The sequence below is a fragment of the Oryctolagus cuniculus genome, chromosome 4, assembly GCF_964237555.1.
Source record: "Oryctolagus cuniculus chromosome 4, mOryCun1.1, whole genome shotgun sequence".
In the NCBI taxonomy this organism is placed as follows: domain Eukaryota; kingdom Metazoa; phylum Chordata; class Mammalia; order Lagomorpha; family Leporidae; genus Oryctolagus; species Oryctolagus cuniculus.
In genome coordinates, this window is record NC_091435.1 from 138,281,449 (window position 1) to 138,299,760 (window position 18,312).

Genomic DNA, 18,312 nt, shown 5'->3' on the forward strand with positions numbered 1-18,312 from the left:
CTCTCTTCGCCATGTTGTGAGGAGGTTTTTAGGCGCTGATGCGTGCCTGTCTTCGGTGACCTGCAGCTCATACTCTGGTCGAGCTGCCTGCTGGTGCTTACCGCCCTAATCAGGCAGACCGAATCCAAGCTTTCTCATTGCCATATTGTGGGGAGGCCTATTGGTGTTGATTCGTGCCTATCTTTGGTGACCTGCGGCGCATAAGCTGCCAGCCGCCCGCAGGTGCTCATCGCCTCACTAATCAGGCAGACCGAATCCAAGCTCTCTCATTGCCATGTTGTGGGGAGGCCTTTCTATTTCTCTATTTCTCTATCTCCGGGCATTCCTATTTCTCCTATTTTACTTCTATTTTCCAGCATTCCTATTTCTCTCATTTTACTTCTAAACTTCTGGTTCTCTTATCCCTGCGGCTTCCCGGTGCCCACCCCGAAGCTGCTTCTCGGCACCTCGCCCCCGGCAGCTTCACGGCTCTGCGCGGCTTCCCGGCGCCTCGCCCTGCCGGCGGGTTCCAGGCTCTGCGCGCACGCTCCACAGTCTCCACACACTTCGCGCCCGCACCACGGCCTCGCGCCAGCCCCGCGTTCTCTATCTATTCACGCCCCGTGCTCTCTTTGCACACAGCGGCTTCCGCGAATGTTTCCGCCACCACCAGCATTCAGTCCAAGTTCCCCGGACTAACCTGGCGAATCCTGGCGGCCCACGTCTCTGCCTCTGGTTCCAGATCTTCGCCTCTTGCTCCCCGGGGTGACTTGAAGAATTCCAAGGTGGCTTATAAAGTCTCCGCCTCGGCCTGCACTCGCGGCTTCATCCTCCCTAACATTTTTCTCTACCCGGTATGTTTCCTTAAGTTTTCTTCCAACAATATTCCTCTCATTTCTCCTGGCCTCTCCCCACAGTCCGTATCCAAGTCTAAGTTTCTTATAGGTTTCACTTTCACTTTCAACCTGCAGTCCGTATCTGAGTCTAAGTTTCTTCTTGCTTTCACTTTAAATCCTAACTTCTTTCCCACAGTCCGTATCCGAGTCTATGCCTAGGCTTTCAATAGCTTCTTCTGGCACCTTTTTCGTCCAGCTTTTCCCTAGGCTGTTTGCTAGTCTCTCTCTCTGGCATTTTCCCAGTTCTTCCCGTTTCTTCCCTCCTAAGTTTCATATCCGTCCTATGTTTCCTAACCGAGTCACGGCACCATTATGTCGCTCCCCCTCTTCGTGGAGGAACGACACAGGACCCTGCGCTGTTCTTTCGTCTGCTCGGCCCTCCCCGGGTTTGCTGCTGGTTCTTCCCGGGTTGGCTACTATCCCTTCCACCTCCGTGGAAGGGCAGTTCCCCCTGGCCGCATTCCCCACTTCCGCAGGGGAGCGGCACACCGCCGGCCGGCTCTCTCGGGGGCTGCACAGGTGTTCCTCTTAGATGTTCCTGGTGCATGCCGTCTCTCTCCTCCTTTATAGTCCTCCTCTGCCAATCCCAACTCGGCTGCCCACACGCCGAGTACGCTGCTCTTCTCCAATCAGGAGCAGGTCCTGCTGTTTATTGGTTGAACTGGAGGCAGCTGGGTAGAAGCTGTTTTCTCCTCTCCCAGCGCCATATTGTGGGAGAGCAGATGCATAGAATAAGTCTTAATTTGAGTAACTTAGTCTAGTCCGGGTTGCTCCCCACAAGAAATACCTAATTTAGAAGGTTTATCATGTATTTTGAATAAGACAGATGCACTAACATAAATAACAGTGTTTATTAGGAATAAAATAACAAAAAGCAAGTAAGTTCTTGAAGACCTTTTTATACATCTCAGTGTTATTTCATACAAGTACTTCAGCTTCTCAATCTAAAACACTGGAAGCAAAGCTTGGTTGAAGGAATACTGGTTTGATTCTAGTCTTTCACATTTTCCCTGATGATCTAATGCCTTTCATTGTCAAGTAGCTGATCATAAAACAACATTGAATAATGCCATCAGTACTAGATATTTTAGTTTGCAACACTTTCTTCAAGGCAATGAGATGGCATGAGTAGATTTAACACAGCTGGTGATGTCTGGGGCTCAATATTCTGTTGGTTGCCAGTGTTATGTTTTCATGTAGAAAAGGCACTTGGTTCTCATATTGGATAGAGATTATCCTTAGCCACATCTTGGTTGGTTGTCATTCAAATGACTGAAAAACCTGGCATTTTGGCCTTTCATTCAGAATCCTAAAATCCACCATCATTAGAAGCCTTCCTTTCTAAGTTTGTCTTATCTACTGCACATTTGTGTGCCCCCCAAATTCATGTTTGTTGAAACTTTAATTGCCAGAGTGATGGTATTTGGAGATGGGCCTTTGGGACGCAATTTGAGGGTGGAGCCATTATGATGGGACCAGTACCCTTCTGAAAGGAGACAGGGGAGAAATTGCTTGCTCCCTCTGCTCTCCACCATGTGAGGATGTAATGGGAAAAAAGCTGTCAGCAAACAAGGAAATATGCCCTCATCAGATACTTGGGTCTTCAAGCACTGCAATCTTGAACTTCTCAGTCCTGAGAACTACCAGAAAGCTACCCAGCCTATGCTGTATTTGTTCTACCAGTCTGACCTATGACTTATATATCCTTGGTATTCCCACTAAGAATTTAGTATAGGCTAATTACAAAGAAAACAAGACATACAAGTAATGTTCAGCATCTAGACTGAACTCATATATAAACTATGGACTTTTGTCATAATGATGTCTCCATAAAGATTTACCACTTGTAACAAATGCATGGTGTACTGATAATAGCAGAGGCTGGGGGAGGGGAAGGCACAGTGTATGTGGGAAATCTCTATACCTTCCTCTCAATTTTCTTGTGAACCTAAAACTGCTATAAAAAAGTCTTTAAACACACACACACACACACACACACACACACAAGATGCTTAAGAAAGGATAACAGTAGGGACCGGCACTGTGGCTTAGTGGGCTAAGCCTCTGCCTGTGGCCCCAGAATCCCATATGGGCACCAGTTCATATTCCAGCTGCTCCCCTTCTGATCCAGCTCTCTGCTATGGCCTGAAAAAGCAGTAGAAGATGGCCCAAGTGCTTGGGCCCCTGTACCAGCATGGGGGAGCCAGAGGAGGATTCTGGCTCCTGGTTTCAGATTGGCTCAGTTCCAGCCATTGTGGCCATTTGGGGAGTGAACCAGCAGTTGGAAGACCTCTCTCTCTCTCTCTCTCTCTCTCTCTCTCTCTGCCTTTCTGGAACTCTGGCTTTCAAATAAATAAATAGTACTTTTTAAAAAAAGAAAGGATGAGAGTAGCAAAATGAAAGAAGCTATAGAAAAAGAAACACTACCCTTTAAAAATTTGATAATGTGTGAATTTTTCATAGCAGTGCCTAATATTAATATTGGTGTTTCTCTTGGCTTACTCATTACTGGATTTTTTAAACAAAATTTTAATATATTATTTCAAGTAGGTAACTTTCTTCAGTATTTATGGGAAAACCATCAAGAAACTACGTATGTATCCTACAACTTTTATTATTTCTAAGGGCCAGTACTTAGATTTACTGAGAAGATCCTGTGGCAAACACTTTCTAGGATGTGATTCTCTCTACCTGGGCTCTGCAGATATTCTAGACTCCAGGCCCCAAATGCCCACCATAAACACACAGCAAAACATTTACTATCCAGACTAATAAGATGGTTGAATGAAAAGTGGCAGTTTCTACCTAAACTGTAGAATTGCCTGCTACTGCAACTATTCTGAGAAAAATTCCCTCAGCTGATGCAGCCAAGTGGTATGAAATGAAATGATACCCTATGTGACTTATTTTCTATGAAGCAAAGAAACACAAATAGGAGAAGTGGTTGGAAGTGATAGAGAGGAGCAGGTGATTAACATGGCGATTAACCCCTGGTTGGGATGTAAAGTCTGAAAATAGTGTTGGAATATTCAAGCATTGGGTAGATTACAGGACTATATACATTATAAGATGACTCTCTCCTTGAAATCTTATGATCCAAACTGTGTGTATGTGTGTTTGTATTTTAATTAATCAAGAGATTTAAGTCCAATCTTATTTCAGGATCAATATTTTTTCTAATTAGCATCATAATAATTACTCTGAGGAGTTGCAGACATTAGAAGCTACTCTTAATTTAATAGTGCATTAACTTAAATGCAGCCTTACAAAACCGTATACAACCCCCAGAAACAACAACACTATTATCAGTGTTTACTAGCCAAGGTAATTTAGCAAATTCAGAGAAAATACCCCTTCCCTTACGTTCTAATCTCCAGGATTTCAAGAAAATCTAGCTGCAGTATTTGTTCAGTATTTATCCAGTTTAATGAAGCTCGATTCCTTGTAGCTATAACTACATTTATTTCCTATATTAACTTTACTAGCTTAATGATGCTTTTTCATCTTCCTAAAATGTGTTTTGTTGTATTTTTATAGGCTGTGCTTTTGAAAATCTCATGGTTTTAAAAAGTATAAATAAGTTTAAAAGAACACAATGGAATGCACGGGATGGGAATGGCTGGGTGGCAGGCAAGGGTGCTTAGAGAGCCCCAAAACTTTCAAAGAAGAAGCTCTGTGAACACAGTGGGACACATCCTCTGCCACAGGGCATTTTAAATTCTTCCTTCCAGTTATATATATGTATGTGTCTGTAGGTTAACATCTCAGTCAAAATGAAAATCAGTGCATTTTTTGGACAAGTAGATGAAAGTCAATAGATTAGGTCAATCTGTACTAACACTAATAAAATTTATGTTGAGAAGTCTATGTGAATTTAATTAGTATTTATTAAGCCAAGATATACAGAGCTACTGTAATATTTATCTACATGAATCATCATAATACAATAAAATTTCATTCTTTTCTACAAATAGGAAAAGAAGCCTATCAAAATTAGTAATATAGTTTATAAAATATATATGACTTTTAAAACTTCCTAGTAAGTAGGGTAAATAATGTACAATACCTCATACTCAGGAATAGTGAAGTTTCTAGTAAGTCTTCAAAGAACTTGTTTGCTGACCACATTAAGTTGCCATCTTATGGCTACTTTGAAATCTCGGAGTTTTTTTTTTTTTTAAGATTTATTTTATTTATTTGAAAGGCAGAGTTACAGAGAGAGGTAGAGGCAGAGAGAGAGAGATCTTCCCATCCGCTGGTTCACTCTCCAGATGGCCGCAACTGCCGGAGCCGGGCCAATCTGAAGCCAGGAGCCAGGAGCTTCTTCTGGGTCTCACTGGATGAGACATGGAGCAGCCTGGACTCGAACCGGTGCCCATAAGGGCTGCTAGCACTTCAGGCTAGGGCTTTAACTCACTGCACTACAGTGCCAGCTCCGAAATCTCAGAATTTTTAAGCACAGATTGTCTTCTTACGTAGATTAACTCTTTCCCTAATCATATGTGCACTACATTTTCCCCCTCAAGAAAAGCCTTCCTAAGCAAAGATTATTTTTAACCTGGATCTTTTCAGAAGTTCCCAAATTCCTAATTAATGAAAACAAAATAACTGATGTTCACTGTCCTGAATAAATTAAAAGTTGAGTCGAGTTACTTGATCTGAGTAGGGAGGAAATAAATTTGAGTTTGTATATATTGAATACTGTGTTGACTAGATGGAGATTTATTGTTATTGTTGTTGTTGTTGGCTTTGGGTGGAGGATTTTTTTTTCTTTTTTCTTTTATTTTCTCCAAAATTGATCAATAAATCCCTTCCCTCAGTAATCAGCTACCCAAGGCCAGACTCAGGCAATGAAGTCCTAATGGTCAGATTGGTTTTGTCTGTTGGTGAGGCCTGGCTGTAGATTCTGCTCTTGAAATACGTCCTCAGGAGACTTTTGTGTGTGAAACAAAATTGAATTCACCCACAGATTTTCATTAAGTGCCCCAAGAAGGAAAGTATTATGAAGCCTATTCATTCAGAGAAATATTGTTATGTGATATAAATAGACAGAGGAGTGCTAATCAGTACTTCTGTGTTGCTATGAGAGGAACCGTTGTTAAAATGTTAACAACCATCTACAATTTAAAATGAGTCTATCTGGTTGTCAAAGACTTTTAAAGATGTATAAAAACCAATGTTAGGAAGAATGTGGGGGCAAGGCACCCTCTGCACCCTTAGCAGAGATGCGAATTGGTTCATTCTTATGAAGGGTGGCAGAATGCCTCCCAAAGCAAAGGAATGCACAGTCTTTGGCAGAAGCAGCCTGTGTCAGAAGTTTCTCCCAAGGAATCCTTGCTCAGCGAGGGTGTGGTCTCTGTGCAAAGACGCTCAGTGCAGGGTTGTTTGTAAGGGGAAACATCTGGAAACAAATAAGTATCTAAAAATGGGTTCCTGTGAGATCAAATTAGGTGGTAGGAAGATACAATGGAATATTGTATACCCATTAAAATTGTGCAATAAATTAAAAAGTGTTGCCATGGAAAGAGGCTTATGACCTGTTATTGAGTAAGTCAAAGTAAGTTACATAGAAGTATGGTGAGATGTATGTAATATGCTAATTATTAGACACTTCGAATAGATCACCGAAAAAGATGTTCTACAAAACATTTTGTTTTGTTGTTCCATTGTTCTTCATGTTTTTCTTCACTCAAAAACAGTTTTTAAAGAAAATGAGAAAAACATTAGGAATAGCTAAGGATATTTGGTAATTTCCTGAAAATAAAAAAAAATGAAGAATGCCTGATATAAGTACAGCTAAAAGAAGAAAATACTTGGAAAGGTTTTTAATTCTACTTTAAGATTTTTTTTTTTTTTTGGCAGGCAGAGTGGACAGTGAGAGAGAGAGAGAGAGAGAGAAAGGTCTTCCTTTGCCATTGGTTCACCCTTCAATGGCCGCCGCGGCCAGTTGCGCTGCAGCCGGCGCACCGCGCCTATCCGAAGGCAGGAGCCAGGTGCTTCTCCTGGTCTCCCATGGGGTGCAGGGCCCAAGCACTTGGGCCATCCTCCACTGCACTCCCTGGCCACAGCAGAAAGCTGTCCTGGAAGAGGGGCAACCGGGACAGAATCTGGCGCCCCTACCGGGACTAGAACCTGGTGTTTCGGTGCCGCAAGGCAGAGGATTAGCCTACTGAGCCGCAGCGCCGGCCTAAGATTTTCATTCTAATTTAAGTTTCCTTTAGCTATAAAAGTAACACACATGGGGCTGGTGCTGTGGCACAGCGGCTTAAAGCCCTGGCCTGAGGCGTCTGCATCCACTATGGGCGCCGGTTGGAATACCAGCTGTTCCACTTCCAAACCAGCTCCCTGCTAATGCACCTGGGAAGGCAGGGGAGCATGGCCCAAGTCCTTGGGCCCCTGCACGCACATGGAAGACCCAGAAGAAGCTCCTGGCTCCTGGCTTCAGATCAGCTCAGTTGAAGCTGTTGCAGCCATTTAAGGAGTGAACCAGCGGTCTTCTAGTTCTCTCACATGGGTTCAGGGGCCCAAGAACTTGGGCCATCTTCCACTGCTTTCCCAGAGACATTAGCAGGGAGCTGGATCTGAAGCAGAGCAGCCAGGACTCGAACTAGTGACCATATAGGAGACCAGGCACTGCAGGTAGCGGCTTTATTCTCTACACCACAGCACCAGCTCCAACAATAGATCTTGAATGTCCTTCTGTACTGATGCATAAAGAACTCCCTAAAATACTTAGTATTTTAAAAATATTTATTTTTAAAATAAAAATTTACAGAGAGAAGGAGAGACAAAAAGAGAGAGAACATCTACTGTTTCACTCCCCAAACGGCCACAATGGCCAAGGCTGGGCCTGGCTTAACCAGGAACCAGGAGCTTCATCTAGGTCTCCCGTGTGTGTGGCAAGAGCCCAAAAACTTGAGCCATCCTCTGCTGCTTTCCTAGATGTATTATTGGCCAGGAGCTAGATCAGAAGTGCAGTGACCAGGATGCAAACCAGTACCCATTTGGAATGCCAAAATTGCAGAGGGTCGCTTAACACACTGTACCACAGTGCGGGCCCCAAAGTATTTGCCATTATACGAATGTACCATATTTCACTTAACCATCTCTTTTGCTATGGGTATTTGTTTCCAGTTTTCTGCTAGCAAAAACAATTCCTATAACATTTCCTGAGGAAAAATTACATACAAAATTACAGATGACTTCTTGAATTTTAATAAGTATGATTTCTTTTCCCACTTAAATTGTTGCTTCTTCTGGAATTTATTTGGGGCTAAGAAGTGAGTTAGGAATCCATCTTTTGATTGTCTTATTTTTTTCCCAAATTAGAGAACGTACATCACAATCTTGTCACACAATCTGTCTTTTCCCTTTATATTGTAAAGCTGTCATTTCTTTCTAAATTGATATACATGTTTGTTGTGATACGAAACATCACAAAATTGGGAAGGGGAGATTGACAAAAAAGATTTTTCACCAAGAAAAATATCTGTGCAGGAAGTGCAAGCGCTGAGTGATTGCAGTCAGGACAGCATCCTTCAAGGCAAGAGGAAAAGCTGGCGAATGTGCGGAAAGTAGGGGTTGTGAGGAATTGACAAGCCACTAGGGCATCCAGGAATGATGCCCCGAAATACTAAATAAAATCATATTAAACTGAAGTGGTTGAAGGCAGGAGATAATAAAGATAAGAGAGAAATTCATGAAATTGGGTGAAGGGGTTGAGTACAAAACAGAAAATTCAGCAAAGCCAAAGTCACCTCTTGAACACACTCATAAGATTGATAGTACCCTAAGCAGACTCACCAGGAATGAAATGGGAAGACCCAATACCAATATGAAGGGTCAGACACAAGGACGTTGAGGCTATTATAGACAACTATATGCCAACCAATATGAAAATATAGACGGAATGAGAAATTCCTAGACACATACAGCTTCTCAAATATATACAAAAATGTATAGGAAATCTGACTGATCCTCCTTCCACTAAAATAAGTCCACACCCAGAATTATTCTGTTTATGGAGAGGAGAGGAACCTGTTTTGTGACACCCGAATAACATTAACAATGCAGCTTGGTAATGATACTACATGATAAAGACAAAAAAATCTTAAGTACATCGTTAGCAAATTAAATCCAGTAGTGTTAAAAAGGTTAATATATTAGAGCCAGTGCTGTGGCGCAGTGGGTTAACGCCCTGGCCTGCAGCGCTGGCATCCCATATGGATGCTGGTTCTAGTCCCCGTTGCTCCTCTTCTGATCCAGCTCTCAGCCTTGGCCTGGGAAAGCAGTAGAAGATGGCCCAAGTCCTTGGGCCCCTATACCCTCTTGGGAGACCCAGAAGAAGCTCCTGGCTCCTGGCTCCTGGCTCCTGGCTTCGGATCGGCTCAGCGCCGGCCATGGCGGCCATTTGGGGAGTGAACCAGTGGAAGGAAGACCTCTCTCTCTGTCTCTGCCTCTCTCTGTAACTCTGCCTTTCAAATAAATAAAATAAATCTTTAAAATATATATATATATTCTTGATATTTCTTTAAGTGTATTTTCCTTTTTTTTTTTTTTTTGGACAGAGTTAGACAGTGAGAAAGAGAGAGACAGAGAGAGACAGAGAGAGACAGAGAGAAAGGTCTTCCTTCCATTGGTTCACCCCCCAATTGGCCGCTGCAGCTGGCGCACTGCGCCAATCTGAAGCCAGGAGCCAGGTGCTTCCTCTTGGTCTCCCATGTGGGTGCAGGGCCCAAGCACTTGGGCCATCCTCCTCTGCCTTCCCAGGCCACATCAGAGAACTGGACTGGAAGAGGAGCAACCTGGACAGAACCGGCGCCCCAACAGGGACTAGAACCCGGAGTGCCAGCACCACAGGCGGAGGATTAGCCTAGTGAGCTGCGGCCCCGGCCTAAGTATATTTTCCTAATAGACTAAGGATATAAGGAAATGTCTTTAATATGTTAAAGAATTGCTATGAATTTGATAGGTAAGTATTGAAATTTTTCCTTTTGAGACTGGGAGTATAGGACAAAGAGGGCCACATCACCCCTCTTCTATTCTATACTGTGCTGCAGGTCCTAAGGAGAGCAATGAAACAAACAAAAGGTGCTAAATGGTTAATGACTGGAAAACCACACTTGCAAACAATATTACTGTAAAAATCGAAAGGAACCCACTGATAAAGCAGCAGCTGGCCCAAGTGTTTGAGCCCCTGCTACCCATGAGGGAGACCCAGATGAAGTTCCTGGATTCTGGCCTTGGCCTGGCTCAGCCCTGGCCATTGCAGCCATCTAAGGCGTGAATCAGCAGATGGAAGACCTCTCCCTCTCTTTGTCTCTGTCTCTGTCTGTCTGTCTGTCTCTCTCTCTCTTTGTAACTCTGACTTTCAAATAAATAAATAAATCTTTAAAGAACTGCAATTGAACTTTTGTACCATGTATTTGTACACAGTTACTTGGAATATTGGGCAATGTTAGATTTTAATGAGCTAAGTGAATAAATCAAATTAAAACCATGAATTATCTAAAGGAAACAAATTACAAAATGAACTTAACAAAGCCTTGGACACAAGATCAATTTTTAAAAAATCAATTGTGTATGTAAGTCTAGTAACAAGCAATTAGAAAATGTACTTTGAAAAGAGTACAGTTTATGATTGCCAGAAACACCAGTCCTGGGATCAAATTTAAACAAAGATTTGCAAACTATTTATGCAGAAATCACTGAGAGAAATTAAAGAAAATGAAAACAGTTGTAAGGATATCTGACACACATGGACTGAAAGCTTCAATTCTGGAAGGATGTACATTTTACCCAAATTAGTCAACAACTTCAATGAAATTCCAACTAAAATACCAGTAGAACTTGACCATCTGATTCCTAAGTTCAAATGCTGATGTCAAGAAACAAAAGTGTGGGGGCCAGTGCTGTGGCACAGCAGGTTGACACCCTGACCTGAAGCGCCCGAATCCCATATGGGAGGCGGTTCGAGACCCGGCCGCTCCACTTCCGATCTATCTCTCTGCTATGGCCTGGGAAAGCAGTAGAAGATGGCCCAAGTCCTTGGGCCCCTGCACCCATGTGAGAGACCCAGAAGAAGCTCCTGGCTCCTGGCTTCAGATTGGCGCAGCTCCGGTCATTGCAGCCAATTGGGGAGTGAACCATTGGATGGAAGACCTCTCTCTCTCTCTCTCTCTCTCTCTCTCTCTCTCTCTCTTTCTTTCTGTGTGTGTGTGTGTGTGTGCAACTCTGACTTTCAAATAAATAAATAAATCTGAAGAAAGAAAGGAAGAAAGAAAAGTGTGAATTAGAAAATGGTCAACAAAACCAAATTTTGGCAAGAATGTGAATCAACTAAAATCACCAATGACATACAGACGAGAGTGCCAGTTGGTACCACCACTCTGGAAAAGTGCGTGACACTGTGTCCCAACAATTCTATTCAAGGACAAATATGCATTTATAGCAGGAAGATGCATTGTAGCCAACCTCGAAACAACACAAGTGTCCATGAATAGTGCTGTGGATAAATAAATGGGGATATAGTCGTACAAGCAACAACAACAAAAAGATGAATTACATCTTCATAGATACAACATGAAGAAACCCACAAACATAATGTCAAGTAAGTAAAGGGTGACAAATAAGAAAGAGTACATATTGCCTTATTCTACTCATATAAAAATAGGAAGCAAGAAAAACTGATTTCTGATGGGAAGTGTGACTGGGAAGGGGTCCAAGAGCCATTCTAGGAATTGGTAATAACATTTTTTATCTTACTGTATAAACATTTGATTTATGTACTTTTCTGTGGAATTAAACATCAATAAAAACATTTTTAAATATGCAAAATAACCAGTTAAATTCACAATAATGTGAGGTAAGGGATCAGATCTATGAAATGCTAGAATGCATTATGGAGCTGAATTAAGAGTGTGGTATTTATACATGAATGGATAACCATAGGAAAAAAGAGTAGGTCCAAAAATGGCCCTAAAATGAAAATTGAGGGGCAGGTGTTGTGGTTCATCAGGTAAAGCCACCATCTGAGATGCCAGCATCCCATATGGGTACCAGTTTGTGTCCCACTGCTCCAGTTCCAAGCCAGCTCCCTGCTAATAGCTTGGGAAAAAACGGTGGATGGCCCAACTGTTTGAGCCCCTAATACCCTTGTGGGAGACCCAGATGAAGTTCCTGGATCCTGGCTTTGGCCTGGCTCAGCCTAGCCTTGGCCATTGCAGACATCTAGGGAGTGAATCAGCAGATGGAAGATCTCTCCCTCTCTTTGTCTCTGTCTTGGTCTCTGTCTCTGTCTCTGTCTCTCTCTCTCTCTCTCTGTAACTCTTTCAGATAAATAAATAAATCTTTTAAGAAAATGCAAATTGAACTTTTCTACCATATGTTTGTACACAGTTACTTGGAATATTGGGCAATGTTACATTTTAATGAGCTAAGTTAATAAATCAAGTTAAAACCTGGAGTGTCCAAAGGAAACAAATTTCTGAGACAAATATTTAAAGCTACAGTGAACCATGTAAAATCTATAGTAAAAATTCCCCTCACTTCTCAAAAACCAACTAAAAAAATGATTCTTCCAAGGTACTTTTCTTCTCTTTAAGGTAATGAATAGATGAAGATTGGTGGTGATAGTGGGCAAGAATAACAGACTTTTTCCATGTCTGAAGAGTAAAAAAGTTGGCCCTACATTCTTTTGTTTATACTCTGTGTGAGGCATAAAAGATTTGTTTTTTATTTGTTCAACTAGTGCAGGATTTGAAAGGAGTACGTATGATTTTGAATGATAGAACTGAACCGCACCTCAAATCAAAGAGTAATCTCCTGATGCCTTTAATTCAGAAGCCCCAGGGTAGATTCTACTCTGAGAGAGGTTGGGTAGGGAGAATTATATAATGTTATCAGGCCCTGGCTTCTTACTCGGCCATTTCCCCCGAGATCATAAGAAGACTGTTACCAGCTCCCTGCCTGGAGTCCTTCTGATTTCTCATATAAGGAAAAGGTGAAAATCTTTGTCCTAACATTCCCTGCAAAGGCCTCATTGAATTTACTTGGCTCCAAATGTGTCACATCCATTTTTGAATGGAACACAGTGCCTAGAGAAATGCATTGAGTGGTGTAACATTGAATTGTATGATCCATATCTGATCCATGGAGGAATCAATCCATGGCTGAAAGTGGGAGACAAGGTGGATCCTAAAGGCTGAATGGATAACAGGCAGCAACGTGTCTCCTCTAGAGTAACATATCCCTGGAATGGGTGCAGGAGAAGACGAGGCCCTGTGAATTTAACCTTGACATTTGTTTATTAATGTTACAAACTTTGCAGCTGCTAAGGACTAAATGTTTGTGTTCACCCGAAGTTCATGTGTCAAAGCCCTTATCTACAATCTGATGGTATTTGGAGGGGAGGCCTTTGGGAAGTAGTTGGATCATGAGGTTGGAACCCTGGTGAATGAGGTTGGTGTACTTACAAAGACACTAGAGAGATGATCTCATTGCTCCACGTGACGATACACAAGTAGGTGGCCATTTGCCAACCAAGAAAAAGAACCTCACCAGCGGTGAATCAGCTGGCACCTTGACCTTGGAATTCCAAGTCTCCAGAACTGTGAGAGATGAACTTTGCTATTTAAACTACCCAGTTTGGCAACCCAAACAGATTAAGACAGTAGCCAAATTTCACTTTTTGAAAAAGTGAAAATACCAAGTAGACGAGTGTGCCCTGTCTCCTGTGCTAGCCCCTCTCCTGTCTTCTGTGCTCCTTTGGGTGACAGGGTGGGCGCACGTCTGCTGGGCTAGGGAGTAATACAAGAGCTCAGGAGAACCCACGGTGGCTGCCTCCACAGAACAGGCATCTTGTGCCAAGGAGCCATGTCTTTCTCAATCCTTTCTCTCTATTACTGGTTTTAAATAATGTTTCCGACAAGATTCTGCTTTTCTTTATGTCAACTGTCAGGGAACAGGCATTGGGCATTATTTGTGGGGCTGTAAATACATTACGTAAAAAAATAATGAGCCCTTAAAAAGTCAAGAGAAAGGCCTCCGGAGACGTCTACCTGACCGTTATTTATGTCAGGCCAGGAATGAAGTTTCAGAAACTTCCAAATGAAAAGTCTGGATCATAAAATCTAGTCTCTTCCAAATTTGCCTTTGTTGCCGCTCCTGGACGCATTTCGCTTTTACTTTAAATCTGGAAGTTGGAGAACGTTTTTCATGTTCAACTTAAAGTGTTTGGTTAATGGTCTAAGAATAACTCTTGGGAGCCTCTCTCAGCATAGCGTGTTACTCCTCCATTCTTCTGACTGAATTTGATGTATCTATTGTGTTCTTACTGCATAAACTCATCTCCGGGATTAATCATTTTCTTTTTACCAGCTAGAAACTGTAGACATTTAATGGATATACCTACATCAGTCAATTTAATGAGTCTCATTGTCTGGGGTTTGAAATATACTGATCACTCTAAAGTTAAAAGACAATCAACATTCATCCTTATTCCACGTTTCCAAGTTTTCAAGTCTGTCCCTCCTTTCTGCCTGAGGGTATTATTGAACTTAAGCTTCATTTAAAATTGAGTTCTTCAGGGCATGGAAATTCAAGTGCATCTACTGGATGATGTGCAGAAGAGGCTAAATAATCTTTGCATCATTTACTCCACTGCACCTTAAAAAAATCGCTGAGCTTCAGTTTCTTTAAGAAAGACTATTTTGTCATCTTAATAGGAATGGTTCCGTGGAAGGCTCCTGCTGGTTAATATGGTATCTCTAGCAGCCTTGCAGTTGGAAACAATGGGATGCAGACGTGGCTTGGACATCTTCCATGTCGTAAAGAGCCAGGGTAGAGTCAGCTGACCTGGCAGGTCAGGCAGCCCTGCACCACTCCAGAGACTGAGAACAAGGCCAACAGGATGCCTCTCCTACATAAAGAAGGGACCAGCCAGCCAGCAAATATAGTTGTAAGAACTTAAGTGGACACAAACCTGAGTCATAATTAATGGGTGTTTTTGTTTGTTTGTTTTTTGTTTCTGTTTTGTTTTTCAGTTGTTTGAATTTATGAACTTTTTGGCTGAGAACGTCATCTTCTGCTACATGGGCCTGGCTCTGTTCACGTTCCAGAATCATATCTTTAATGCTCTTTTTATACTGGGAGCCTTTGTATCCTTTGAAATATAAAACATGGGGTGATGAGAGAAGAGAACAAACTGCTTACTTTTACTGATTATGCTGTTCAACTGTTAAATTTCCCCAGTTTCACTGCTAGGCTCAAACTCAAGGCAGATACGTAATTTCAAGTAAGGGGAGAAAAGTACCCTACGGAATTTAAGGCCTTTATTAAATACTTATGGTTCAGGATAAGATGTTTGGAAAAGACTGAGGAAAATAAAAGGGAAAACTAAAACAAAATGATGTTTTAAAGTATTATAAATATGTTCAGCTAAAATTATGAAACCATTACAAAAATTACATCAATTCATTCTTTATATAAAATCTATTTAATCCACACTAGATGATATCAGAAGGCAGCCAGGATTATTAGGCTCTGGAAATGTTCTTATTGCAATATGGTTTCCAATGAAGACTCTGAAAACAGGATCGACAAAGAAAAGATCCAATGAAATTATTGTGATAGGCTTGCTTTCAACATCCTAAGCATTGTACACTTGTAAGTTTATTTTAATGAGTACTTTTATTTTCCCTAAGAGGACAGATAAAATATAGACCTCACTTTCCCTAGCTGTAGGCCTGGAGCAGGAGGCATTCCCAGTGGACATGGGTGTCTGTCTGAAAGGATTTTGAGCTGTTAGAAATGTCCCCAAGGACAGTCTGCAACTGTTGCCCTTATTCACACTTGAAAAATGGGCAGCCGCCTCTCTCACAAGCAGCTCTTGGTAGCAGCCAGGATTGCTGGTCCCTCGCTCTGAGCCCTGCTTCCAACAAGCACCTGCATTTGCCTCAGTGGGCATTCAGCTGGGCTCTACTCTCTGCCCAAACAACTCCATCCCCCTGAGAACAAACAACAGTCCATCATGGAAGAAGTCAAAGGCAGTGAAAAGGAGAGATGGATCCCACCAATATTTTCATTTAGTTTTATGTAAAATGCCTCTTAAAGCAGCAGTTGTATTATACATTTAGACAGGCAATTCCTCTCAAGATTAAATCCACTAAAAGGAGAGAGTGAGCCAAGCTTGCTAGATTCAGGGAGTGTAAAGTGTGAAGTGGTGGAACAAGAGATGGTGATCGCGAGCAGAAGTACATTTACCCCCCCCCCCAAAGTGCTGCTCCGCAAGATAAGGCCACAGCATCTAACGGTGTCTGCCTCGCATTTCACAGCAGAGCTGAGGCCGGAGTCAGCCATCAGCAACATAAATGTGATGAGAAAATTTACAGTGATTGAAATGGTATCCGGCTTAACAACTGGAAATCCCATATATGTTCAAAGAAAGGCAGAGTTCTGTATTATTTCTGGAATAGGGTTGACATTATATGATGAGTTTTGGGAGGAAGCTGGACGTATGTGAGTTGACATGAGTATCCTTGTTTTCTGGGTCACGTGAACTGACATGGGTATCCTTGTTTTCTGGGTCGCAACAGAGAGAAGCTCCATGACTCACTCCCAGCCTCGTTCAGCACCATTTTCCTCAATGTTTCCCTGTGCTTATCTCTAGCTAGCGATTTTTATTGCCAGAGCCTGCAACATATACCCCCTCTCCTTCCTCCTGAATCTGGGCCGAAAGCAGAAGATCCCCTGGAACTTTCAACACATGATGATGTTTTCAGGTATGTGAACTACCTCAGAAGTGAGTGCTGTGTTCTCTGTCACTTGCACAGAATATGGAAGACATGAGGACACTTTCAGGTCTCCAGGGGAAATATCACTTCTCTTTGTCTCATTGTACCTAGCACCATGCTCCGTAAGTTGTGAGCAATAACAGGAGTTCTCTTTCCAAAAGGGAAGTGAAAGAAAGGGAAGTCTCTCTGCACAGATTCAAGGCAGGGCATCTGGTCAGAAACTGGCCTAGAATGGACACTGGACTTTCCCCTGGCTTATTTCAGTTCAATTTTCATATCAGGGGGGTTGAATTATCATTTTATAAATTGTGTGCTCAAGGTAAGCAATGTGCAAATGCACATCCCAGTCCGATGTTAAAGCTCCTTCTCCTTGGAATCCCTGCTTCTTCCCCATGCGAGGCTCCAGAAGCGTCTCACAGATGTTGTAAAAGTAAACTGGATCTAAGTCCGTCCAGTCGTTAGCTGAGAAGATAAATATTAATTGAGCACTCACCAAGTGCCCAAGAGTGGTTGTAGGCCCTGATTGATGAAACCATCAAGGTCTCTGCTCTCAAGTCGTTTCCGTTCTAATTGCTTAAACCATACTTGAAGGCTTCTTTTCAAATGAAGAAATAAACCAAGTGAATTTGCGAACTCTGAGCAACTCCGGGGAGTGTGCTGTCTTTCTAGCCGATGTTCCTGCCATCAGTATTTCCCTGTTTATAGCCCTTGTCCAGAGACGCTCCCACGCCTTCTATGTGTGTCTACACATACAGTACACACAGAGGCCATCCACCGTGGGATACTTGAGAGTAACGTAGAACCTCCAACCAAAACAATGCAGACTATGCATTGTAATTTGTAATTTGCAATGTAATTTGGGGCTCACTCAAGCATAGAGAAGAAGTGAGAGAAACTAACATTTATTGATACTATTGGATAATTGCTATTTATTGATCCTATGAAACAAATGTTGTTATATTTTATACATAGGAAAACTGAGATTCAGGATCTCAAAGGGGTTAAAATTTTGGTCCAGTATTCCTGAACCCAGATCTGTGAAACCCTGCTCAGAGTTGACCAAGTGTCTAAAAATTCTTGCAAATGGTACTAGGAATGAAATGCTTATTTCTCCTAGGGTCCATTCTAGCCTATTCCACACAGTAAAGCAGGCAGCTTCCAGGCTGAGAGCATTTAATCAAGTATGGACAAATGGAGACCCAAAGTTAAAAGTCACCCTTCTGAAGGCCTCTTATCAGCTCCCTTGTATTTCCAGACATGTTTGGGTGTGAGAGAGAGTCATAAACAGAATGAGAAGTTGGATGAGGGGTGATTTTAGTCTTAGAACAGCAACAAACTTTGGCAATGAGTTGACTTTAGTTATGTTCCTGTGTGATCACATAAATAAGAAACCAGCATTGGGTTGCATTTTTGCAAAGCATTTCTAGGAGCTAGAAAGCACTTTTCACTCTTTCCCATCAAAACATCAGTAATTTTATTCTGGATAATAACAACTTACAAGTATTTTCAAAACTTGGTTGTTACACTTTAAATTGTTTCATCTGACAAGGAATGCTTTCAGAATAATGTAAGGTTTTAGATAATCTTGTTGGGATATGAAGTGTCTGCCCAGAAGGTCACCTGACTGGATGGTTTCTACAGCCTTA

At 42.1% G+C, this 18,312-nt stretch overlaps 1 protein-coding gene and 1 long non-coding RNA gene across 2 annotated transcripts in view; one reads left to right on the top strand and one right to left on the bottom strand.

Moving 5' to 3' along the window:
- Positions 1-1,654, bottom strand: part of LOC127493944 (uncharacterized) — a 34,381-nt gene extending 32,727 nt beyond the window's left edge. The window contains exon 1 of the long non-coding RNA XR_007924538.2: positions 680-1,654. This is a non-coding gene — a long non-coding RNA (uncharacterized lncRNA). The remainder of the gene's footprint in view (positions 1-679) is intronic.
- SLC9A9 (solute carrier family 9 member A9) overlaps positions 1-18,312 on the top strand; it is a 612,515-nt gene that overhangs the window by 363,491 nt on the left and 230,712 nt on the right. Inside the window, exons 10-11 of the mRNA XM_002716580.5 lie at positions 14,918-15,031; positions 16,543-16,654. Coding sequence (XP_002716626.2) covers positions 14,918-15,031; positions 16,543-16,654 — 226 coding nt within the window. The remainder of the gene's footprint in view (positions 1-14,917; positions 15,032-16,542; positions 16,655-18,312) is intronic.